This window comes from Diceros bicornis, chromosome 23 (assembly GCF_020826845.1).
Source record: "Diceros bicornis minor isolate mBicDic1 chromosome 23, mDicBic1.mat.cur, whole genome shotgun sequence".
Classification (NCBI taxonomy): Eukaryota; Metazoa; Chordata; class Mammalia; order Perissodactyla; family Rhinocerotidae; genus Diceros; species Diceros bicornis.
The window spans coordinates 45,024,486-45,049,980 of NC_080762.1; the positions used below are offsets into that span (position 1 = coordinate 45,024,486).

General features: G+C 37.5%; 2 protein-coding genes across 4 annotated transcripts in view; one reads left to right on the forward strand and one right to left on the reverse strand.

The window, feature by feature from the left end:
- RARS2 (arginyl-tRNA synthetase 2, mitochondrial) overlaps positions 1-22,050 on the forward strand; it is a 57,159-nt gene extending 35,109 nt beyond the window's left edge. For 2 of the 3 annotated variants that reach the window (XM_058566660.1, XM_058566663.1), the window contains 12 exons: positions 9,337-9,495; positions 10,502-10,608; positions 12,032-12,127; positions 14,976-15,036; positions 16,829-16,905; positions 17,406-17,530; positions 18,132-18,199; positions 18,283-18,392; positions 18,844-18,939; positions 19,925-19,999; positions 21,399-21,462; positions 21,933-22,050. In XM_058566660.1, the coding sequence (XP_058422643.1) occupies positions 9,337-9,495; positions 10,502-10,608; positions 12,032-12,127; positions 14,976-15,036; positions 16,829-16,905; positions 17,406-17,530; positions 18,132-18,199; positions 18,283-18,392; positions 18,844-18,939; positions 19,925-19,999; positions 21,399-21,462; positions 21,933-22,019 (1,125 nt within the window). In that variant the 3' untranslated portion in view covers positions 22,020-22,050. The remainder of the gene's footprint in view (positions 1-9,336; positions 9,496-10,501; positions 10,609-12,031; positions 12,128-14,975; positions 15,037-16,828; positions 16,906-17,405; positions 17,531-18,131; positions 18,200-18,282; positions 18,393-18,843; positions 18,940-19,924; positions 20,000-21,398; positions 21,463-21,932) is intronic. The other variant, XM_058566662.1, reaches the window with a different exon arrangement.
- Positions 22,051-23,470: 1,420 nt separating this feature from the next.
- The window catches only part of SLC35A1 (solute carrier family 35 member A1), a 31,380-nt gene continuing 29,355 nt past the window's right edge, over positions 23,471-25,495 (reverse strand). The window contains exon 8 of the mRNA XM_058566664.1: positions 23,471-24,394. Coding sequence (XP_058422647.1) covers positions 24,270-24,394 — 125 coding nt within the window. The 3' untranslated portion in view covers positions 23,471-24,269. The remainder of the gene's footprint in view (positions 24,395-25,495) is intronic.

Here is a 25,495-nt window from a genome sequence, read left to right on the forward strand (position 1 = left end):
AGAAATCCATTAGAGCACTCACCTGCTCTGTTCCTCCTTCCTTTGCAGGATAGAGAAAATGCAGAGCTTAAAATGGCAGGCTCCAGGTTATTTTATCTTTGTGCTAATTTTTGCAGACCAGTTTTCATTTTAAAATTACAGTTGTCACTGTAGATTACTTTCAACAGTAACTTTTACCATAAATGAGGATTATTTCCTTATTAAGTTTGCTGAACTTTAAGCAAATACTAATAAATGATTTTATCCTGTACCTAAAAGAACACCTGAAAGTCATACCAGCAACTGAATGTGTTTAACAGTTGAAAGGTGCCCTTGCGTGTGTCATGCCTCTACAGTGTGCGATATAGCATAAGTGGCAATACAGATTATCCCCATCATCTTTCCAGGAGTCCAGAGAGGTGGGGATAGTGACTCTAAGCTTGGTAAGTGTTTGATGTATTGATAAATAATGTTGGTACTGGCTGATGGGAAACGAAACTTGAGAACAGTCTGCGTTTACCTTTCTTGTTTGTGAAAATCTGTTTCTCAAAGCTTTGGTTGAACCCTTGGTTTTTTCCTTGACAAATTATAGTTGGTTGTAAGCTCTTTGAGGGGAAGGACCACGTCTTCCTGATCTTTTATTCCCAGCCCCAGACACTGTGCCTGGCAGTAAATGTTTGAATAAATTTGATCTGGTAGTTTTCTTTTGCCACTTGGCCTTTCATTTAAGTTGTGGAATATAAAACTTATTGTATAGCTCCAGGGAAAGGCTATTGGTTGTAGCATACACTAATTAGCATTTGTCAGAATCTAACTTACTTTATTGACGCAGTTGACCGATGTAGAGTCCAAGGGCCAGACCCAGGATTCCAACACAGTCCATCTGGCTCCTGAGTGCTCTGTGCACTGCGCTGCCCCTGCTCACCCCACCCCCCCTCCACTGGCCTGACAAAATGTTTTCTGAGCTGTTCATTTCCATTAGTTGTAATCGCTTACATAGCATTTTCCTCCTTCATCCTTGAATTGCTGTACCAGAGACACAATTAGTAGTTCAGTTTTGGCAGTTTCAACCTTCTAGCATATTTATTTTGTATTTGGCTTAGGCCATGCAATAACAGATTTTGTGGCCTACCTCCCTCTAAATTGCACCATGATTAGTATCCCCAAATTTTCAGTCTCTCAACCAGATCATTAGAAATGATATTATATGATAGTTTTAGTATTTTTTTCTGTGATAATATTTAACAACTACAGTCATTTCTCTACTGTATTTCCCTTTTTGTGCTTTGCTTCATTACTGGTTTTCTCTATACCTGTAGTCATTCTTTTCCCATGACATCTGGCTTTGTTGCGCATGGACTTAGGACTTTTGTTGGCCAACATTTGAAACTTTTTCTTTAATTTGTCTAATTCCTGTCACAAAACAGGGAAGTGGTTTTGTAATAGTTCCTCCCTCCTGATTTGGCTGACGGGTTAAATAACTAATATATTTGCTGTTTAAAATTCACACTATTCATTCAAGGAAAACATTTATAATATGCTTTGGAACATTTATCAAAAAGCCCTTCCTCTTATATTGAAAAGTAATTTCTACAGTAAAAAGTTAACAAATGTTAAATCTAAATTATGGATATATGGGTGTCATCATTTACTTTTATCTGTTTTAATAGTTTTTAAAAGTAATTTCTCAGGGTTCCTCTTAGATTTAAACTACTTGACTGGAGCTTGATAACATCTAACACTGTTCCTTTAAGAACATATAACCCAGCTTTTTTTTTTTTTTTTGCTACAGGTTTTAGAACTGACTCATTACATGTAGTTTATTAATATGGATTTTGATAACCATAGAAATTCCTCTGAAATATGAGCAGCCTCTCGTAAGAGATAAATACCATGCCAATAAGGTGTGCATGACCCCTGCACCCTAGCGCTGGCATTTATAAAGGTAACATGATATATTAACACAAATAGTATAAATTTTTTCTTAAGTTCAAAGTGACCCCCATAGAATTTCATTAGTTTTACCCTGCCTCTTTCTAAAAGGATTTGAGGTAATTACAGTGATGAACATTTAATAAAAAACACATAGAAAGTCAGAGGATAATCTGTTACTGGGTAATATTATATAAGAGATTTAACCCTGACCTTCCCTGTATCAGTAGCAAAAAAACAAAAAAGTAATAAGTAGAAAACAGGAAAAGATCAAAGCACCAATTTGATGAGTGATAATGTTTACTTGCTCTCATTTTTTAAAAATGTGGAAGAAGTCATCTATTCCTCAAGAGACCACGTTTTTCCTGGCTTGAGGGTCTCAAACAGTTTCTCAAACTGAAGTAAAGGAAAAAATTCAAGACTAAATCGATTCTAGACATATATAGGATTATTTATGCAGTTAGACATTTTTATTTTATATAGAATTCAATTCAAGAGTTTTTTACTGATTGGGTCATGCTGCTTTTTTCAGGGAAAGTTATTGTAATGGTTGATATGAATTTTATTTGTTATAACAGTTATATGGAAGAAATAGCTCTTAAATTATAAGCCTGATTAAATCTGAACCCAGCCATCCATTTTGAGACTGGTGAGAGTCAGCTTAAGTCATTGCTAGGGATTCTGCACCTCCCAAATCACACAGATTTCCCCAAGTTCTTAGGTGCATCCCAGGACGGGCGTGTACGCCTTCTCTTTCTTCAGTCCACACTGGGCCTGACTGATATGCCCAGTATCCAAGCCTTCATGATGTCTTGCAGGCAAACACCCCTGCTTGTGTGACAAGCTCACCGACGAGGTTCTTGCTGTGACCGAGTTCCACAGGCCTAGAGAGCAGCCTCCCTGTGTAGGGACATGGTGAACTGTTTTCCTCTGAGGGACCGCTACCGCCCCAGCTTCTGCTACTCCTGAAAGTGTTCCCTTATCCCCTCCCAGTCTAGGCAGTTCTCCTTTCCTCTCTCCTGGGAGCTTCTCTGCCTCCCCATTGCTCTTGACTGTCCTCCCCAAAGCTGCTTGCCTTTCTCCCTAACCCCTACTCTTCTGGGACAGCGCTACAGTGTCTCATTGTCCTCTGAGTGTTCTTAGAACAAGGTTGGAAATACCGAGCAAGGCCAGAGTACATGTGACTAGCTCAGTCATTATCCCACCCCACTGAACTGTGCAAAAAACACTTTTTTCAACATGAGAAATGTATTTATTAGGCACTAGTGCGTGGTGATCTACAAGAGTAAGTAGTTGGCAACCTTGAATAAAGGTGTAAGATATCATGGATGTTATTATATATGTACGGAGAATAAAAATAGGATATTCCAGATATTAAAAGAAGATGAATGGATGGTAAAATGCTGTTTACATGCTGCTAATGATATACTAAGGAGGAAGAATTTGATAATTAATGAAATAATTACTTCAAATGATTTTTTACCTAGCAAGTTTTGACTTTTTTGTTAACTCTTTGATGTATTGATATATTAAATTATATTAATTTGTTTGAATTTCTTTAATATTTCATTTAACACTAGGAATCTCTTAACCAGCAGTTCTCTAAGCAATTTTTGATCAAGACATGAAACAACATTAAACTAAATGAACTTGTTTGTTTGAATTAAGATCATGAATTTGTTAATATGTTCTTTTCCCAAAAATGAGATAAAAATTAAATGCATTTTAAGATAGATAAATATAAATAAATTTACACATAACAGGATCTTTAATATCCAAGTTATGCTAACCATTCTTAGCAGTTTCTCTCAGTTTTAAGACAAAAATCACCAGGGATGGAGTTAGAGCCCTGCACCAAGGGATTAAATGGTGCCTTGGTGGCTAATGGAATCTAGAATCAAATTCAAGGAATTAGAAGGGAGTAAGAAGCCATATCTACTTCTTTTATTTTTCACACTTATTTACATCTGGGCAAATCATCCCAAGAGCTGACTCTATCTTAATCATTTAAATTAGAAATAAAATGTAATAATGCTTTTTGGCAATCCCAACATAATGAAAAGAAAAGATTAATATTCTTTTAAGGAAATCTCAGACATTTAGTTTATTCTGTAATGAAAATACAGCTGGCTTTTGCATTTTAGTAACTCAAAGCAAAATTATGCTTCTGTCCTCAAAAACTCTTTGCTTAAGCCACATTGTCTTATTATCAAACCCAAATTTAAAATTTCCTTTGTATTCCCTTTGTCTAGATCTAGCCTCAAGAGGAAGCTGTCTTCAAAATGCCTGCTTTGAAAAGGTTTATAGTAACTGTAAATTAAAACTGTCTATAATTTCAGAAGTACATAATACTAAATTTGTTTTATGATGGGAAAAGCATTTTTTCTAAAATGGTGATGAATGTTAACAGTTATAGTTTTATATTGTGCATTTGCAGGCAGATTGTTAAGTGCTAATTAAGGCCCTTCTATTGTTCTATTTGATAGTGTCTGTTGATTTTCATTAATGTTTGGTTTATAACTACAAATTGCTGAAATGCCAAGATTTTTCAAGCTTTAGGAAGGGTTTTTTTGTTTTAATTATTTCTACTTTAAATTTTAAGAAAAGGAAAAGATTCTGTGAAGTTTTTTCTAAAAATATTCTTCTCAATGATTTGAATGCATATTACATTTTTAAATGTTTGGCTATTTGAATTTAAAGTCCTAGACTTAAAAAAAAAATAAAACTAAAACATTTTCTCTTCTGAAAATAAGAACATTTTGTATATATTTGCTCTTAAATTGTGTGCCCACACACGTGTATATGTGTGTGTGTGAGAGAGATTTTGAATTGCAAACCGTTTATGGACACATGTACAGGCGTACCTTGTTTTATTGTACTTTGCTATTGCGCTTTGCAGATGTTGCAATTTTTACGAATTGAAGCTTTGTGGCAACCCTGCATCGAGCAAGTTTTTTCGTTTCATTTTTCCAACAGCGTTTGCTCACTTCATGTCTCTGTGTCACATTTTAGTAATTTTCACAATATTTCAAACTTTTTATACTTGTTATAGTCATCTGTGATCAGTGATCTTTGTTACTGTTGTCATTGTTTTGGGGGCGCCACGAACTGCACCCGTATACAATGGCAAACTTAATTGATCAATGTTGTGTATGTTCTGACTGCTCCACCTACTGGCTGTTCCCCCACCTATCTCCCTCTCCTCAGGCCTCCCTATTCCCTGAGACACAAGAATATTGAAATTAGGCCAATTAATAACTCTCCAGTGACCTCTAAATGTTCAAGTGAAAGGAAGAGTCACATGTCTCGCTTTAAATCAAAAGCTAGAAATGATTAAGCTTAGTGAGGAAGGCCTGTTGAAAGCTGAGATAGGCTGAAAGCTAGACCTCTTGTACTAGTTAGCCAAGTTGTGAATGCAAAGGAAAAGTTCTTGAAGGAAATTAAAAGTGCTACCCCAGTGAACACACGAATGATAAGAAAGCAAAACAGCCTTAGTCCTGATATGGAGAAAGTTTTAGTGGTCTGGATAGAAGATCAAACCAGCCACAACATTCCCTTAAGCCAAAGCCTAATCCAGAGCAAGGCTGTAACTCTCCTCAATTCTGTGAGGCTGAGAGAGGTGAGGAAGCTGCAGAAGCAAAGTTTGAAGCTAGCAGAGGTTGGTTCATGAGATTTAAGGAAAGAAGCCGTCTCCGTAACAAAAGTGCAGGGTGAAGCAGCAAATGCTAAGGTAGAAGCTGCAGCAAGTTATCCAGAAGATCGAGCTAAGGTGGTGAAAGTGGCTACACTGAGCAACATATTTTCAGTGTAGACAAAACAGCTTTATAGTGGAAGAAGGTGCCATCTAGGACTTTCATAGCTAGAGAGGAGAAGTCAATGCCTGGCTTCAAAACTTCAAAGGACAGACTTACTCTCTTGTTAGAGGCTAATGCAGCTAGTGACTTTAAGTTGAAGCCAATGCTCATTTATCCTTCCAAAAATCCTAGGGCCCTTAGGAATTATGCTAAATCTACTCTGCCTGTGCTCTCTAAATGAAACAACACAGCCTGGATGACAGCACATCTCTTTGCAACATGGTTTACTGAATATTGTAAGCCCACTGTTGAGAACTACTGCTCAGAAAAAAAGATTTCAAAGTATTATTGTTCATTGACAATACACCTGGTCACCCAAGAGCTCTGATGGAGATGTACAATGAGATTAATGTTGTTTTTGTGCCTGCTGACACAACATTCTGCAGCCCATGGGTCAAGGGGTAATCTCAACTTTCAAGTCTTATTATTTAAGAAATACATTTTGTAAGGCTATAGCTGTCATAGTGATTCCTCTGATGGATGTGGGCAAAGTAAATTGAAAACCTTCTGGAAAGGATTCACCATTCTAGATGCCATTAAAAACATTTGTGCTTCCACTTTGTGTTTAGTTGTGATGTCTCTTTGATCTCCTTTAATCTACAATAGTTTTCCACCTTTTTTTTTTTTTGTCTTTCATAACATTGACATTTTTTTAAGAATCAGGACAATTATTTTGCCAAATGTCAATCAAGCTAGATATCTCTGATGGTTTCTTCATGAATACATCTAGGTTAAAAAGTTGGCAGGATACTACAGTGTTAATCTGTGTCCTTTCCTATCAGAGGATCTGCCATAAAGGGGGAACTCAACAGGCTTGGTTGCTCAAACTCTGCACATTCTAAAGAAAGGATTAGACCTTGACCTGCTCTTGAGAGAGAACTTCTGAGCCCTGGGAATGTCCTGCCTGAAAAGGTGTTTTTGTTTGCCTTAGGCCTTGGAGTATCCTGTATCAGTTTGACCAGATAATTTATGATAACAGTTCAAGTGAATACCTGTTTTTATAAGTCTGAGGCCCTGGAACATGCTACTATACCAGTGTGACCTCCAGGGGCTGGAGACTGGGAACCTAAGGTCAGTCGCATGGTGCTACCTGCCTGTGTGACTGACCCCTAATAAAACCCTGGACACCATGGCTTGGGTCAGCTTCTTCAGTTGGCAACACTTCACACGTATTGACCCACATAGTTACCATGAGAATTAAGCACTGTCATGTGACTCCACTGGGAGGACAACTGGAAACTTACTCCTAGTTTCTCCTGGGCCTCACCCCATGCTCATTCTCAGTCTGCTGACGTTAATCTATATCCTTTTGCTACAATAAACTGTAGCTGTGAGAACAACAACAAAAAACATTTGTGCTTCATAGGAGGAGGTCAAAATATCAACATTAACAGAAGTTTGGAAGAAGTTGATTCCAACCCTCGTGGATGACTTTGAGGAGTTCAAGACTTCAGTGGAGGAAGTAACTGCAGATGTGTGGAAATAGCAAGAGAATTAGAATTAGAAGTGGAACCTGAAGATGTAATTGAATTGCTGCAATCTCTTGATAAAACTTTAATGGATGAGGAGTTACTTCTTATGGATAAGCAAAGAAAGTGGTTTCTTGAGATGGAATCTACTCCTGGTGAAGTTGCTGTGAAGACTGTTGGAATGACAACAAAGGATTTAGAATATTACATAAACTTAGCTTATAAAGCAGCGACAAGGTTTGAGAGGATTGACTCAAATTTTGAAAGAAGTTCTCTTGTGGGTAAAATGCTATCACACAGCACTGCATGCCATAGAGAAATCGGTGAAAGGTTACAAAGCAAAGTTAGCAAAGGGAAAAGGCACATGAGGTGACGCCCAGAAGAAACCAGGCCAAGGTTCCAAGAGTGCTTTCCGAGAAGAGTCATCCAGGATGTGCTTAATTACTCCAGCAACAAATTGTGACAACACGTATGAAATGTCTACCAGGGAAGCTCATTAGATGCTCCATGCCCAAGGTTTCTACTGGAGGTTGATCATGTAGGTATCCTCTGCTTAGCATGTACTAAAATTCCAAACTCCCAGAAGGAAAGCAAGTGTTTACCATAAACCATATTGTTTATAATATGGTTTATAACAGTTTAGGCCCAGTGAGCCACTCATCCATTAGGTTGTTGGGAACATACCCGAAATCCAAGTTGCCAGATGCCAGCCAAGGGCTAACCTTGCGAGCAGGACATTTTAAGGATAGCAGTCTCAGGCCTGCTATGTTAACTCCTTTTGCACAATATTCTTTAAAGAGGAAAAAAAGATGTTAGGTAGTTTTAACCTTTATTTAGGAGTAGTTATTCATTCAAGCCTGCCATTCTAGTAACTAATACAAACCCTCTGTGAAAGTTGAGACATTTTTACCTTGAGATAGATGTGTAATGCCCTGTCCATTTTATTGGTAGTATCTAGTGGCTATAAGCCACATTAGGGCTTACCCAATTACCCAATGTATTTTCCAGCAATAAAATTGCTTTTTTCTACCCAAATGCTGCTGCCATGATATTTTGATGATATTACTGTACGAGTTTAGAGGCCTCATATTTTTTTGGTAATTTGTTTGCCAATTTTTATTACTTTCATGCTACCTTAATAGCTTTCTAGAAAAAACATGAGGATAGTAAATTTGTTGTTCATGTTTCAACCTGGAAGTGAGTTACAGCTTGTAAGTAAAATCTTTATAGTCCATATCCATAACTTCAATACTACTTGAGCTTTTGATGTTGATATTTTAATGTTATTTATTAACCTTGCACTTTGGAGCCTGGAAAATGGTTAACAACTGTGTTGTGAACACAGACTCCTAGAGCTGATAGAGCCTTTAATAAGCCATCCACCTCTGGTCCTGCCTCTAGTGGGTGTAGAGCTAAACCAGCCAAGATGGATGGTGCAAAAACACTCCAGAAGTGAGTGCTCCACACAGTTCTCAGGAGCCCAGGTTGGAGTGCAATTAAGCAAACTATCCAGAAGGTCTTTCTAGATCACCTATTTTACAGTCGTCTTTTGCAGATTTAGAGAACAGTTTAAAAAATATTTCATTTAAACAACTGCTAAATCATCCTTTGGCCTTTTCTTTGCCAGACTGAACCATCCTACTTTGTTCAACCTTTCTCAGAGAAGTTGTAGGAATAATAATTTGACATTTTTTTAAAAAAGAGGAAATGCTAGCTTAGTCTAAACCAGGCATTCTTAACCTAAGGGTCTGTGAACTTGGATGGAAGAAAAAATTACTCATTATTTTCTCTAACCTCTACCAGAAATTCAGCATTTTCCTCCATTACTATATCACAAATTAATTTTTAAAAAATATTTGGATAACTATTTCAGTGTAATACTTTCTTTTGTAATCCCATGTATTTATTTTACTTTGTGCATTTAGAAACATTTTGAGAAGGGGCCTGTGGCAAAAAAAGAAAAGAAAATTTACACTCTGATGAGGCCAGCTGGTTAACCTTTAAGTGAGAATTCTGGGGATTGTGTTTTGTTTCTTCTCCTCCTTATTGAAGGTAACAGTGACTAGTAACGTACTTCATTTAATGTACTGTTGTGCTTTTAGGTTTATGTACAAGTTAATAAAGAAGCAGCAGATGATAAGAGTGTAGCAAGATCAGCGCGTGAGTTCTTCCAGCGACTGGAACTGGGAGACAAGCAAGCACTAGCACTATGGCAAAACTTTCGGGACTTGAGCATAGAAGAGTACATTCGGATTTACAAGGTACCTGTCCACTCTCCCTTCTGCTCTCCTGTGATGTGGTGAGCTCTTGACTGGTACTCCTGGGTAGTAAAGCTGCTTATTAAGCTCATGTTTTTAGAACAGATTTGTTATTAAGTTGAAAATTAGGACTCAAATATTGTTCTTTGGGCTGAAAGAGCTATAAAATAATCCTGAATCCTGTGGATTTCACAGGCTATCAGGGGACATTCTGATACTTCATTTCGGTCTGGCTTTTCTATCATTCCTTCACTTTTTCTAAATCCTTTTTTCTTTCGCTTCCTTGGGCCTATGTGTGATGTGTATAAATTCATTCACTTAATGAATATTTTAGGGGGTCGGGGGGAATACAACAGAATAAAAGATAAAAGTCTTACTCTCATGGACTTTGCATTCTAGCATGGAGACAGGGAGTGAATTAAAGACAGAGCAAATTAAATAAGAACATATGTAGGCTGTTAGATGGTGATGATGCTATGGAGAAAAATGAAGCTGGGAAGGGGAGATCAGATGTGCGGTCTGTGAGTAGAATGAGGAGAGTTTCAGTCAAGAAGCCCATGCAGCTGGAGTAGGTAAGCAAGAGGAGGAACAGTAGGAGAGGTTGAAGAGGTTGTGGGGTGGGGTGTTCTTCAGGGCTCTCCAGTCTAGCTTCCTGCTCTGATGGAAATGTTCTGTAGCTTGTTGACCAATATGGTAGCCACCAGTCACATGTAGCTATTGAGCACTTGAAGTGAGTAGTGTGGCTGAGAAACTAAATTTTCAGTTTTATTTAATTTGAATTTGAACAGCCACATGTGCCTGGTAACCACTATATTATACAGCACAGTATCATCGTGAGGACTTGACTGGTGTTGGGGGAGCTATTGGAAGGTTAAACAGAGGAGTGACTTGATCTAGTTTTTATTTATCCTATCTATGTGACAGACTGTAGAACATTCTGTTTTGCCTTAGGGTTAGATAATAGGACATTTAAATAACCTTTTTTTCTTTTGTTTCTGAACCCTTTTAGCGTCTAGGAGTCCACTTTGACGAATACTCAGGGGAATCACTTTATCGTGAAAAATCTCAAGAAGTCTTAAAATTGCTGGACAGTAAAGGACTCCTACAGAAAACAATGTACGATCAGGTTACTATACTTTAGTAAAGTTATTTGTTCTTCTTTGAAATTGCTATTGATGTCTTTTCTCAGTAAGGACGACAGAATGTGGTATGCAGCCTTCCTGGCATTTTTTATGGCACTTTTTGCTGTTCAAAGTACTTTCCCACATGCTGTCTCTTGCTGCCATAGCAAAATCCTGGTTTGGTTGGGAGAAAGGATGTCATCTGCTGTTTATACATGAGGAAACTGAAGCACAGAAAGTGTAAGTGACCTGCCTAAGGTCACATAGCTGATAATGGTATAACTGGTAAAAGGAAATAGAACTCACATCTTCTTACTCAGCCCTGCCTTTTTGAAAAATCCCATTCTGTTCAAAAAGGCAGCTTATGAAAATAACTATAATACGATAAGCTTTTGAAAGAGTAAAATGAAGAAATGAGGAAATATGAGGGGAAGAAAAAATAATATGAAGTCAGGGATGATGTTAGTGCACCATATAATAATGCACACGGGGATTCTGTTTCCTTGCTTGAGGTATATTTCTAATTTAGCTTTGAGCTTCCTGTCAGCCAACCAAACAGAGAAATAGTACCAGTCATAGGAGCCCAGGCATCTGTAATATAGAAGCAAACCAGTTGCTTAGAGCTGGCAGTTTTCATAGTACCGAAGAGCAATTTTTCTCATCATTCTTATAAGGAAGACATGGAGAATGTGGTAACATAACTTCCCCAATATGTCCTTAAGGAAAATTTTTAGATCGCCATTTACAGATTCTAATTTTTGGTCAGGCAGGAAGGACAAGAACAGAATTCCATGGTTTTACTGCTCAAGGGTACTTTCTAGCAAGTTAAAAATTAGTCCAATATTGAATGTTATAATAACTTGAATTAGAAGAAGACTCTATGGGCCGGCCCCGTGGCTTAGCGGTTAAGTGCGCGCGCTCTGCTGCTGGCGGCCCGGGTTTGGATCCCGGGCGCGCACCGACGTACCGCTTCTCCGGCCATGCTGAGGCCGCGTCCCACATACAGCAACTGGAATGGATGTGCAACTACGACATACAACTATCTACTGGGGCTTTGGGGGAAAAATAAATAAATAAAATCTTTAAAAAAAAAAAAAAGAAGAAGACTATATTTCATGGTTAGAGTGCAGTTGAAATCTCATTTTCCAAATGGGTATATTAAAGATTTTATCTAAGTACTTTATCTAGAGCTACAGATTTAAAAATATAGGATAACCAAATATTAATTACATCATACCCACTTTTAATACATTCAGGTTGTATTCCTTCTCGTTTTTCTTCATTGTTGGTTACACTGCCCATTGCTATTTAAATAATAAAAATATCTTCTGGTTTGCCAAAGATAATGTTATAGAGATTATACTTTTAAAGATCTTAATTTATTATATTGCTTCAGAGTTACTTCTTTGCATTTCCAGAAAAGGAACAGCTGTAGTGGATCTTTCTGGGAATGGTGACCCCTCCTCAATTTGTACTGTAATGCGAAGTGATGGGACTTCTCTCTATACAACCAGGTTTGTATCTTCTATGAAAGTCAACATTAGAATGTGTATATGACTTCATGTTCTTTGTTCTAGGATTAATGCTAAGACAATCATTTTATCCTCAAAACTGTTATCAAATCCTAATTTCTAAATCTCTTGTTCTTATCATTCAAAAATATTCTATTTAGTTTCTATTTATTGCCAGTTATAGTTCCTGGAAAGGTTTAATATCATCAGAAAAGTGACTGGAAAACTGTTTACAATGAGTTAAACATCATAGAATTTCCACAGCTGAATACAGTGTTCTACAACTATAAAATGGAGGTACCTCATAATCAACTAGAAGTATTTTACAATTGCACATTGGCAGGAAGCGTGTACTGGAAGGTGGCCATATTGGCTCAGTGGTGTCGTCACTCTGTAAAGACCGTCTTAACATGGACATAAGTTCTAGACCTCATTCTGATTGTGGTAAGATAGGCCGAGGGAGAAGTAGGCCACATCGCTTATATTTTTTTATTCATCTCCATGACTGACACCTGTGGAAAGGAGCAGTCTCTATTAATCAGTAAGAGCTGATAAAATGTGTTTTATCAAACACATTTACTTCCGGGACAAAGCTAATAGGAAGAAGATGATAGGACAATAAAAAAGCCACACAAGTAAATGCGGCCATACGCAAGCACTGCTGGCAAACGGCTCTAGTGTCTCCCAGGCCAGAGTTTTAGATTAGATCAGAAACCACTTTTGTGGCACAAAGTAATGGTATTTTATTGTTGCTGTTAATTACTATCACTTGTTCCAAACAACTTTAAACAACCATCTGACTCTCTTACTGTTCCTTAGAACATTAATCTCTTACTTTCTATTACTTTTTGACATTTCTCTTTATCAATTCCATACCATTGGGGTTAGGAAGTGAGAAGAACCTATATATCTAAGGGGTACATTTCTTTTTCTAGATACAAAAAAAATCTACAGTAGAAAAATTTTTGTGCCAGCTTATCATTGCTGGACAGATTAAATAAAGAAACCCAGGGCTGGCCCCATGGCTTAGCAGTTAAGTGCGTGCGCTCCGCTACTGGCGGCCTGGGTTCAGATCCCAGGCGCGCACCGACGCACTGCTTCTCCGGCCATGCTGAGCCCACGTCCCACGTACAGCAACTAGAAGCATGTGCAACTGTGACATACAACTATCTACTGGGGCTTTGGGGAGAAAAAGGGAAAAAAAAAAGGAGGAGGATTGGCAATAGATGTTAGCTCAGGGCCGGTCTTCCTCAGCAAAAAGAGGAGGATTGGCATGGATGTTAGCTCAGGGCTGATCTTCCTCACAAAAAAAAAAAAGAAAAGAAACCCTGGAGCAGTGGTTATAAGAAGTGTGTCCACTCAGCATAGAGGCTCCCTGTCATAAAGACTCTGTAACTATCCTGATGTGCTGTCTTTTTTGAGCTATCACTAGGTCTAGATTTTTCTGTGTATTTACTTTAACAACTATACTTTATCTTTTTTCTTTGGGAGAATAATTGTCTTTTTGCCACTTGTTGGATTCTTCACCTTGCTTTAACTTTAGTTGTTTCTGCTCTTTCAGTGGGTTCCTTATAGAATGCATCTATGTGTGTGGATGTGAATTAAAGGAGTTGTTAGAACAGACAAAGAAAAGTGCAGGCGAATACTAACAAGCGCAGGGGGAGGCTGGAGACCTGACTTTTTGTTCTGAGACCATGACCATCTCTTAACCTCTCTGGCCCATGGTTCTCTACTTGGTGAAATGAGAAACCTGAACTATTTGACCTGGCATTTCTTTGGCGTTCAAATTCAGGTTCTACAAACTCAGCCTAGAACTTTTTCTTACATTCTTCTTTTTTATTCTTTCATTGGATCAAAAAGTTTCTCTTCTTTTTGTCCTTGCCTCAAAACAAAAAATATAATGGGGGGGAGGTATATTTATGACTTCATTTTGGGGATAATCTTCTATACCAGTGTTTCACAGTTTTTTTATTATTATTATTATGCTGTCTCTCAGGAGCCAAAAAGGCTAAAAAAGCCATATTTTTCCTATTTGCCCACCCTCATGAAAATTTTAATATTAATTAAAATGATTTAATTTTAATGAGGTGGATACAAATGACATTTTGATGATGCTGAACATTTCAAAAGATCTAGGAACTTTTTAAATCCTCCCAGTGTCATGTATTGTTAACCAAAAATGGCTTTAATTTTAAACTTTGATATTTTCATAATATTGACTTGAAATTTCATAGTTTATGGTTTATTTTTCATTATTTCATACTACATGCAAACTGAATATTTTATACTTAATCAGAGAGAAAAGAGAGAAGTGGAATTTCTGTCAAAGGACTTTATGGTCTTTTAAAATACCTTAGGAGGAATTGCTTATGACTGATCTAAGACTTGGAAAGTCCTTGATAGTATAGTACTAATAGAAGAGTAGCTAGAGAATACTCATTTAGCTACCACATCACCTATGTTTTAAATGTGTTCTTTAAGAGAGTATATTGCAGAAAAATGACAGATGATTCTTTCCAGTAGAGGCTTAATTAACAAATCATAAAATATGTACCTGTAGACACTCTGCCCAGAACTATTTTAGTTATTATTACTACTTGTCCCAGAGCTTTATTTATTTTTGGTTTTATTGCTTTTCACAGCACTTTTATTGCTATTGCTTTTCCTGAAGCTATTTTTGTTATTACTTTGTATCAAAGCATGGTATTGGGATTATGTAAGCGTGGATAGTGAACCCCTAGCTGTGGGATAACAGTAGTTCTCAATAGAAAAGCCTCATTACTATTAAATAGATAAACAAATTGTTACCCAGATCTGCTTAGTAACTCTTGATTTATGGCCATTTTTTCAGAGATCTTGCAGCTGCTATAGATCGAATGGACAAGTATAATTTTGATACAATGATTTATGTGGTAAGTAATCACAATAAAGAACAAAAGGTTATGATCCCTACCTCATGAAAACTGCAGAGAGAGAAATTGGATGCCATGCTGAAAAACTATGGAAAAATAATTTTGTCAAACTATAGAAAGAATTCAATGTTAAGTATATTTAAAGTGGCAACCACTATTAAAAAAAACACTTAAAAATGAAAAAGTTCACATTGCTTCATAATAAAAAAAAATTACCCAAATCAGGAATATGGCTATGTAAAATGAATGTGTACAGTCACTATAATGCACTTTTTAAAAAATAACTTATTTAAAATATTTTAGGACTCACAAGAATGTCACCGCCAAATAGGTGTCCTCTACTCGTCTCAGAGATAACCCAACAGCCCAGAGGCAAGGTGGTAGGAGAGAAAGGGTCTTTTATTATTATTACAGCCTGCTAGCAAGTGGGAAGATGGTGGACTAGTGTCCATAAATAACCATCTTAAAACTACAAACTTTTGAAACAGTTATATAGGGCAAATGGGCTGAAAGGGGGTGGTTTTGGAATGTGACCATCTGGTGTTGTAGTCCTTGAGACTACACCCCTTTTTTTTGTCACCGGTGATGGATACCAGCATAGGGGCTCCTCTCTGAAGGTCATTACATTCCTGGGAAAACTTAAAGAACAAAAAGTTACTGTCTTATCACAATAGGCAGGTTTATGTGTAAGCTAAGGCTGAGAAAGTAGCAGAGCATGCATATTGCTCACAAGCAGGTGTGGACTTATGCAGGCTACGTGTAAACTAAAGCATTGCAGATTCAACAAAGGGGTGCCTTGTGGATCGGGGTTATTTATAGCTCCAACATGGTTCCCTTCTACAAGATGGCTTCCCTTACGCTAACTATGCTAACCTGTGACTACATATCTATCATAGCTATTTAAGCAGCTCTAACAAGTAGTTTGAAAATAGTACAGAGTTTCCATGTACCCTTCATTCAGCTTTCCCCAAGGATAGTATCTTACATAACCATAGTACTTTGTCAATACCAGGAAATTGACATTGGTAGAGACCTTATTTAAATTTCGCCAGTTTTTACATGCACTTGAGAGAGGCCATGGATGTTGGTGTGTGTGGTCTTAGGAAATTTTATCACGTGTAGATTTGTGTAACCATCACCACATTCAGAATATAGAACTGTTCCATCACAAAACAAACACCATTGCGGCAACCACTTAATAGTCACACCTTCCCCCCAACCCTAACCCCTTGCAACCGCTGCTGTGATCTCAATCACTACAATTTTGTCACTTTGAGAATGTTATATAAATGAAATCATAGAGTAGGTAACCTTTTGAGATTGACTAGTTTCACTCAGCATAACAAATGCCCTTGAGATCCACCCAAGCTGTTTCATGTATCAATAGTTTGTTCCTTTTATTGCTGAGTAGTATTCTGCTTTCCTTCCTTTCCATATGCAACCTTCTTTTCCCCTAAGAAAAAAAGTTGCCATTAAATATCTTTTTAGAGCTTAACTTTGGCCTTCTTGGAGATAAAGGTCATAACAGCTGAGAGAGAAGGAATTTAAATAGAATAATCAGAAGATATGTTCGGATTTCCTCCTGACTCAGTGGAGTGCTGCAGCTCTTATTTCCTCTTACGGAGTGCTCAGCTGAGACATTCTTCTACTGCCGTCCTCTTTGTGTGTTTAAAATGTATCAATTGACAATAACTCTGGTCTGTCAAAACATGTTAATTTGATTCATGTCCAACCTATTTATGTATATTAACTTATCACTGTTCTTTTATTGTAAATACATTTTCTTCCCAAGACAGATAAAGGGCAAAAAAAGCATTTTCAACAAGTGTTCCAGATACTGCAGATCATGGGATATGACTGGGCGGAAAGGTAATGTCTGCATAGTTCTTAATTGCCTGCTCGGGATCATTAAAGCCTTGTTAGGTCTGCCAGTCCAAAAATGTACAAGTTGTTGAAGATTTTCATTCACATGTCACTTCTTTGTCTCAAGATGTTAGTGTAAAAAAGCAGATTTGTTTTTTGCATTAACTTATGTCCTGGTTATTTTAATTTCTGGCTTATAAACATTTAATAAATGTGTTATTAGGCAGCTGCTCTCAGTGGCTTGATTTTCAAAATTCTTAATCACCATCTCCTTTTTTTCATTAAGGCAACTAGTAATTTCATCATGTGCTAGTGATTATCTCTATAAAGTGAAGCTGTGTTTAACATCTTTTGTAACATACAACAAAACACATTGTATTTCAACTTATTAATTTTTAAAATCCCCTCTAGGAGAGAAAAAGTTATCTCTGAAAGGATATTATTATATATTTTGATTACCAGCTTCTTTTTAGTTTCCAGTTAACTAAATGCCCACTCCATTTCAGGTGCCAGCACGTGCCCTTTGGAGTAGTACAGGGAATGAAGACTCGAAGAGGAGATGTTACTTTTCTGGAAGATGTTTTAAATGAGATCCAATTAAGGATGCTACAGAACATGGCTTCTGTTAAGAGTGAATTCACTTTTTTGTTGTTACAGTCATAACTTATGTACCACTTTTATGTTTTGCTGGACTTTTGTGCAGTGTCATTTATTATGACCGTTCCTCCACTGAAATTTCACTAACCTTGTCAAAAGTAGTTTGCACGAATTAGAGGTGCCAAAATTTTTAGAGTTACTGCTCAGGTGTTGTTCAGTTCAATAATCTGAATTGGTATAACCCTGGGCCTCCATTCATGGACAGCTTCAGCACTGTCATTCCCTTGTTGGAGTGGTTGTGCAAAGCTCCTGCCTTATATAACTGGATACAAGTCACAAGTCCTTTTGGCTTTGTTTAACCTTCACCCTTGGAAAAATAAGAACCAGCTATGTCTAATGTCTTACAAGGGATATTGATAAGAAAAACAAATTTGTATTTCTTCCCCTTTAATGTTGGCAGGGGAAGTGTCATTATCAAAGGTAAATTAGCCTAAATTAGCAAAGTAAATTGCCCGCTGTGAACCTGTTTGTTCTTGACACTGTCAGCATATATGTTTGGCAGATTTTATCTCCACTTCAATCCCTGATTCTATAGATTCACACAAGTTAAAGATAGTTGCCTTTGTCTGTTTCAGCAACTAAAGAACTCGAGAACCCACAGGAGACCGCAGAGAGGGTCGGGCTGGCAGCGCTCATCATTCAGGTCTGTTCATACTGCTTCCTGTGAGCCCTTTTGTTCGGTACTAGAACAAACCCCAGCGCTGAAGCTTGACTCTGTCGTTTTAGGACTTCAAAGGTTTACTCTTATCTGACTATCAGTTCAGCTGGGATCGTGTTTTCCAGAGTCGTGGGGACACAGGAGTCTTCCTACAGTACACGCACGCCCGCCTCCACAGGTACAAGGAGGCTGCAGGGAAACGCTGGGCCCCATGGGCCTTCCCCAGGGTGGGGCTTGGCTGATGTGGTCCTAAGACCAAAGGCCCTGTTTTCTGGGCTTCTCCAACATCCATATTCAAAACTAGTTAAAGCACAGTGGACCTCCTGGTATGTTTGGTTTTTGTGGCATTTTAGAATATTTATTTATTGAGCGCCTATGTAAGAAATGCTTTTATGTATATTACCTCATTTAGTCCTCAGAATAACCCTGCCAAAGAATATACTCCGTTTTCAGATGAAGAAACGATTTAGGAGAAATTGAGGCATCAGGTCAAACAATGTTAGCTTCAAAGTCTAGGGCTGTATTAGGGAGAGCAGGACTGTGTATATGACATGGTGTTCGTCACTTGCAATTATGTGTCCTTGGATGACTTGTTCAATCTTTTCTTGTTTTTAAACTTTTGGTAACAGTTTGGAAGAGACTTTTGGATGTGGTTATCTAAATGACTTCAACACTGCTTGTTTACAAGAGCCACAGTCTATTTCAATTCTCCAGCATCTTCTCAGGTATGATTTTCTAGTATTATCAAGTCAGCTTCTGCTTAGTGAAATGACTGTTGATAGTTTGTTGACCACTGGAGTGAACAGGCCTCCTTGTCTTCTGTCTCTCTAGACAGCATTTTCCTGAAGGTATGACCCAAAAGTGATTGTCTGCCCTTTGAGGGCAGACAGAGGGCATGCTCAAGGTCACTCCTTAGGTCTTAAAAATATCACTGCTGAATTAGCCCAGGTGCCTAACATCCTCTAGGTCATGGTATGAGAATGTAAAGCCTGGTAAAAGCATAACCTTTTAGTTTTGGAAAGGATCCACCTCTTACTCTCTCTGATAAGTGAAGAAAAATCCCTGCCTTTGTACAACTTCCCTAAGTCCTTCATTTGCTTCTTGGTTTCAGTTCACAGTCTCAAATACATATCTGTGTATGTGATGCCCCCACACTAGGCAAGAGACTACACCTTTGAGTTCTCACAAGCATTACTGGTCAAGCCAGACTTGTCAGGAGAGATTAGCCTCTGGAAGGGATGTGGGTGGTTAACAAGGCAATTTTCTCTGATTGCCACACAATGGTCAGTGGTTCTTTCCTGGGATCAGAAGGAATTCGTTTATTCACATTTGGCTAATTTGTGAGGAAAAATAAGCCAACCTGGTTTTCTTGCCATTGAGGGTAGACTGTATTTGCTAGTTTCTAGATTACATTCCTAAATACGGCTAGAGGCTTTTCACATTCAATTTAACAGCCATGATTTGAGTCTTTGCTATGGGCTCAGCCTAAGGGATATCAAGATGTTTTAGAAAGTAGCTGCCATCAAGGAATTTGTAAGAACGAAAAACATGCCTTTACCTTCAAAGGTACACAACGTCTTTTTTTCATATACCTTCTACCCTTAATGTTGTCAAGTCAACTTTACATCCTAGATCTTTGTCTTAACACCTTAGCTCAGTGTAATATGTGCAGTCTTCCCCTGCCAACTGCTCCTGTCATCTTTCTTTTAGGTTTGATGAGGTGCTTTATAGGTCATCTCAGGACCTTCAACCCAGGCACATTGTCAGTTACCTTCTAACTCTAAGGTACTTTATTATCCTGCTATTTTCGGGTGTTAAAAGACATTTGAGACCTGATCTGACAAATGACCTTTCATTCATCTAAAAGTTTGCTATAAACAAACCCCTTGGCCTAAAAAATTATGTGCTTTAAGTTACAGGAATTCTTGCTTCATGTTTGCAAATTGGCAATTAATGTTCATTCATTCCTTCAGTGATATAAGGTACGGTCACTACAGTCCAGTGAATGGGAAGCAACAGCTTCATCAAAGATGGTTACAGAACAGCACATATGTGTTATAATAGAGTGGACGTAAGAGACGACGTTAGGGCACTCAGCCCAGCCTGGAAGGATCAGAGAGAGCTTCTCAGAGGAAAGAAGTAGCTATTAATCAGGAGAAGCAAGGTGGCAGAGAAGGAGGGAAAAGCCCTAAGTTGAGCAAAAACATTATACTTTATAAAGGAACTACAAGCATAGTCCTGGGAGGGATGAGAAATGAAGCATATATAGGCCTTTTTGCCATGTACTAAGGCATTTTGACTTATTTTCAGGGCAGTGGCAACCACAGAAAGGTTTTAAGCAGAGGCACAGAAAAATCAGTCACCTAGAGGGTAGAGAATGAATTGGGAGGTGAGTCAGTGACACTGGGTGGAAATTTCATGGTAGCTGTTTTAGGAACTCTGATTAAGTTGAGTCTGTTCTTCAATAGCAACGGCTGTATCTTCCCATAAAGCTAGTTAAGAAAGGAAATATTTGCTTTTACTTAAGATTTACTGAAATCAGAGATTTGTTGGGACTGTTTTCCTGATTGTGCTTTTTACCTTGTCTTCCCCAGATTTAAATAAGATTTTTTTTTCCTTTAAATTCCACTTAGACATGTAGAGTTGAAGAAGCCAGAAAGTCTTATTAAAGGTCACTTAATCATTGAAATGAATGTCATAAGCATCACTTCTCTGGCACATTGTTCTACTTACCATACCTAAAGAGAAAAGATGCTTTAAAGAAGAGTGGCCGTGTGTGTGCAGAGTAAAGTGATAACTACCCCACCTCCTCACCGTAAGAGGGGGAAAGGCCAGGCTGTGTTATACCTTCCATCTTTGTAAAGGATGCCTAACTGAGGAAAACTAATTATGAGAAAAGAATCCTTTATACTTGTAAAACTGACAATGAAATCATAATCTTAAGAATTTGCCACCTGGTATTAGTAGAACCAGGACCAAAATCTAAAGCTCGAGTTTAGGGTGTTTTACTTTGCCTGTTATACCAAAGCAGTGAATTCCAGTCTCAGCTTTCCAACTTTGGATACATCCTTTAATGGTTCTAGGCTTTGATTTCTTTGAGGGAGTAAGATCAGATATCAAGCTTATATGTTACAACAGGAAATTACTGCTGTTCTTAACCATGATTTCTCTCTTCCCGGGTCAGTCATCTTGCAGCTGTGGCACACAAAACACTGCACGTAAAAGACAGTCCTCCTGAAGTGGCCGGGGTAGGTTGGGTGTTTATTCTGTGTCTCTCTCACATCCTCGGACTAATATTACTGACCCAGTCTTGTAAATGTTTCTAAAATAGCATCCTGTTCAACTACAGCAATGTACTTATAGACTCAGGTAATAATTAGAATTGGGCTATAACAATCAGTGTTTATGTACTTTCCAACATACTAGGCTCTGAAACACATTCTCCTGCATCAAGTGTTAGAATGGTGAGTCCCCTTATCTGAGGCTGTACTATCTGATGACCCTGTCACTCCTACTCCCCAGTCTGTGGGTACCAGTCTTATTACAAGGGATGCTAGGAATTTGTCTTCCCTTGCCCACAGCAAACCCCAGGGCACTGCGATATTGTTGCTACTTTAATTAGAAGTTAGAATTACTTTTAAAAACATTCTTATTTATTCACTTATAGTTAGCCTGTTGTTGAATTGAACATTTAATAATTCTTTGATTTATTTTGTAGGCTAGACTTCATCTTTTCAGAGCTGTCCGTTCTGTCCTGGCCAATGGAATGAAACTTCTCGGAATAACACCTGTATGTAGGATGTAATTTCTAATTAAAATGGCTTTTTAAATACTAAGTGAATTCTACTTATCTATTCTTATATACCTTGCTGTTTAGAATAGAATTTAAACTATTATTCTGTGTCAGAATCTATATTTTATTAAATCTAAGTGATTTATCAAACTTTTTAAATCTTTACCCCTAAAAAAGAAATCTGAGTTCCCTCATGGTCAATAAGTACTAAATAGACTTTTGTAAAACTAAGTCAAATCTTTTAATATTCATTGTGGTCTAATGAGGGTAAAGGATTAGAGTTTAAACTCTAGCTTGAGTTTTCTTACAATGTCATTCTTCCAGAAACTGTACTTATAACTGAGATTATCTAATGTTTTCATCAAATGAAATTGATGAGGGAAAAAAATCTCAATCTTCTTATAATTATGGCTAGTTCTGAATAAATTTAGGGGGGCTGAAATCAAGCCTTTTTGCCAATACAGCTGACAACTACTTCCAGAGAACAGATCTTGTTGCTTATCCTTTTGATTGATATAGATACAGGTAACTCTTACTATGTGCACTCAGGAACTGAGTACATTTGAATAGCAAGGAATTACTTTTACAAGTATTGTAGTAGTATCTTTTTGTAAAAATTGGTCCATTAGTTAAAACCATAATTTGAAATGGAGTTTCTTAAAGCGTTTCCTCCATGTATCTGCATATTGGTAAAGTATATGTTGTATGACTCTAGGTAACATGAGTCGGCTGTGATCTGTTTGATCAGTATAGCCCTTCTCATCTGCCAGCATTTCCATTCAGGTTTGCTAAAATGTGGCTACAAGAAGTCATCTGAATACCAATGACAATCTATTTTTACAAATAGAGAAGCAGATTAGCATGAACCAAAGCTTCTCTGGTTGAATGAACATAGCTTCATATTGGCAAGTATGGTAAACCTTCTTAGTCCTAGAAAAGACTCATCCATGCAGTCTCAATTTTAAGTGAATTAGTTTCCAGACTGCTGATTTTCTACTTAAACTATCGTTAAAATTTCCTTAGCATAAACCAGCCATGTAATAAAAATGTACAGTTGGGACATGTTTTGTGTGTCCAGTACCCCTCTCCACTTCTTTGGAGAAGTGTTCCCCTTCCCAAATCTGAGGTAGCTTCCTCAGTATTTGAATCTTGAGTGAAATGACACAGGGACAGTGAAGGGTAGAGCCAAGTCTTTCCAAAAGTAAAGTAACTCCCTGAACAGACTGTTCATTAATTCCTACAACCTAGAGCCCTACAGCCCTGACTGCAGTCCTTCTGATAAACTCTTTTTTTTGCTTAAGGCTAGCTGGAGGTGGGTTATAGCTATCATTTGCAACCAAAGAAGCCTAGTTGATATAATTCCAACATAGGGAAAATTAAAAATTTAATGTTTTGGGTTTTTTGTTTATGTTTTTACATTACCTTAATGGTCATATCTACAGTGCTGAAAGTGAGCAAACAGATTTCATATAAATATATTAAGTTTATTGCTGAATTTCCCCATTAACATTCTATAGAAATTTTTTTAAAAACACTGAAATTTCACAAATTATTGAGAGCCTAACAGTTAAACATACTTTATAAAAAAAAGTACAAAAGTGACATTAGAAATATTTTTTGAAGAAAAGTATATCATCTAACAGCAAAGAAATATGAATCCAGACAATGACTGGCACAAATACAGCAGTTAAAGGAGTACTCAGTCACACCCAGAAATCACTGTCTGAGTTATAAAATAGATTCAGTTTGGGAAGTTACACATTCAGTTTGTTTCTGAACTATCCTGTCTTGTTTTTGCCTCTCTTTTGTAAGAAAAGAGCTAGGTCTTTACTGATGCTGGGACAAAATACTATACATGAATTGGAGAACAAGGAGGGGTCGTCCTTCTCCCCTGGTACCTGAACAAGAGAACAGTTAGTACAGAAATGGCTTTGGCACTTTAACCCTTAACATTGTCCCAAACCTTGTGACTTTGACTGTTGTAGCCTCACGTGATTTTTATTAACACGATATCCTCTCCATACTTTGTATGTACATTATATATACAATAATATAATTCCTTCATTTGAAAACAAAACAGGTTGACCCCAAACAGGTCATGTTAAATATTTGTAGCAATTCACTCAGACAGCTTTCTTCTTAATTCTTATGCCACTCAGCTAATTTGTTGTTTTTGTTTAAGCTACCTTCTGGCATTGACTTAAGGCTCTAGTTTAATGCAAATAGTTTAGTCTTAGTAGGAATCTCTTTTGAGGCTTGAAATCACACACCAACTCTCTCTTTAGAAGCTGTTTCTCCTTGTTGGATGGATGTAGTGTCTTGTCTGGGTAATCCATAGAGATATATAGAAACACATACGAGAAGAGCACCCAGAGCAAAGGTGAGTGCTGAAAAGAAAAAATAAAAAAAAAAAGCTTAATCTGTATTTGTCTTTAAAACTATGTAACAACGATCAACATAAAATTTTGAAAACTTTTAACTGTACGTTTATATCTGATCTTATGGAAAATAAATCTAAATGTTCTATTTTTATGATATAAGGTTTAGAAAGGTCGTCAATTCTAGTCCCCCCTACCCCCTCAAAAAAAGTGGTAAAGTCAAGGGAGTGACAATCACTGACTACACACTGTTCAAGAACACAAGTATGCCTGTCCTGGACCACTCTGACAAAGAACACACTACTATACACTGATTTTTTTAAGGCAGTGGAATGTGGCTTTTCCATGATACTAGAAACCTGTGAAAATTTAGAGTAAGAGGTAGTTGAGCAAAATTCAAAGAGATAAGTGACCAATGATTCAACCATTGAAGATTTCTGAATAGGAGATGAGGTGGTGATTTACTGAATAAAATCCAATTTTCTGCTGGCCTTGTCTTTTTTCCATCTTAATCCTGAAAATTAGGACACAACAAACTAAATTACAACTTGTCAAACTTGACAAGTAAGCATTATATAAATAAATGCTTATGTCAAAATCTCTTTCAAAACTGTACATCCTGTTCAAAACTACACCGTATTCTACATGGAGGACAATGGCACAGTCTTAACAGCTTTAAAAATAGCGTGCAGAGAAATGACATCAAGCTGTGATCCCAACTAGAGAAGACCAGCCCTGCCTTCAGAGGGGAAGGAGGTAAAGTAAATTTAAATAGGAAACTGGAAGATTGCTGAGACATTCTAATTAATTTCCCTGACCATCAGTAAGACAGAACATTGACCAAAAGCATTTTACACCGTTCCCAAATATTCCTTAGGAAGAAAAGCATAAGGATTTGTTGAGCATAAGGATGGACCAGAACTACAATTAAAAGTTCACCCTAGGGGGCCCAGCCCAGTGGCATAGTGGTTAAGTTCACATGCTCCACTTCGGCAGCCCTGGGTTCATAGGTTCGGATCCCAGGCATAGACTTACACACTGCTCATCAAGCCATGCTGTGGCAGGCATCCCACATATAAAGTAGAGGTAGATGGGCACAAATGTTGGCCC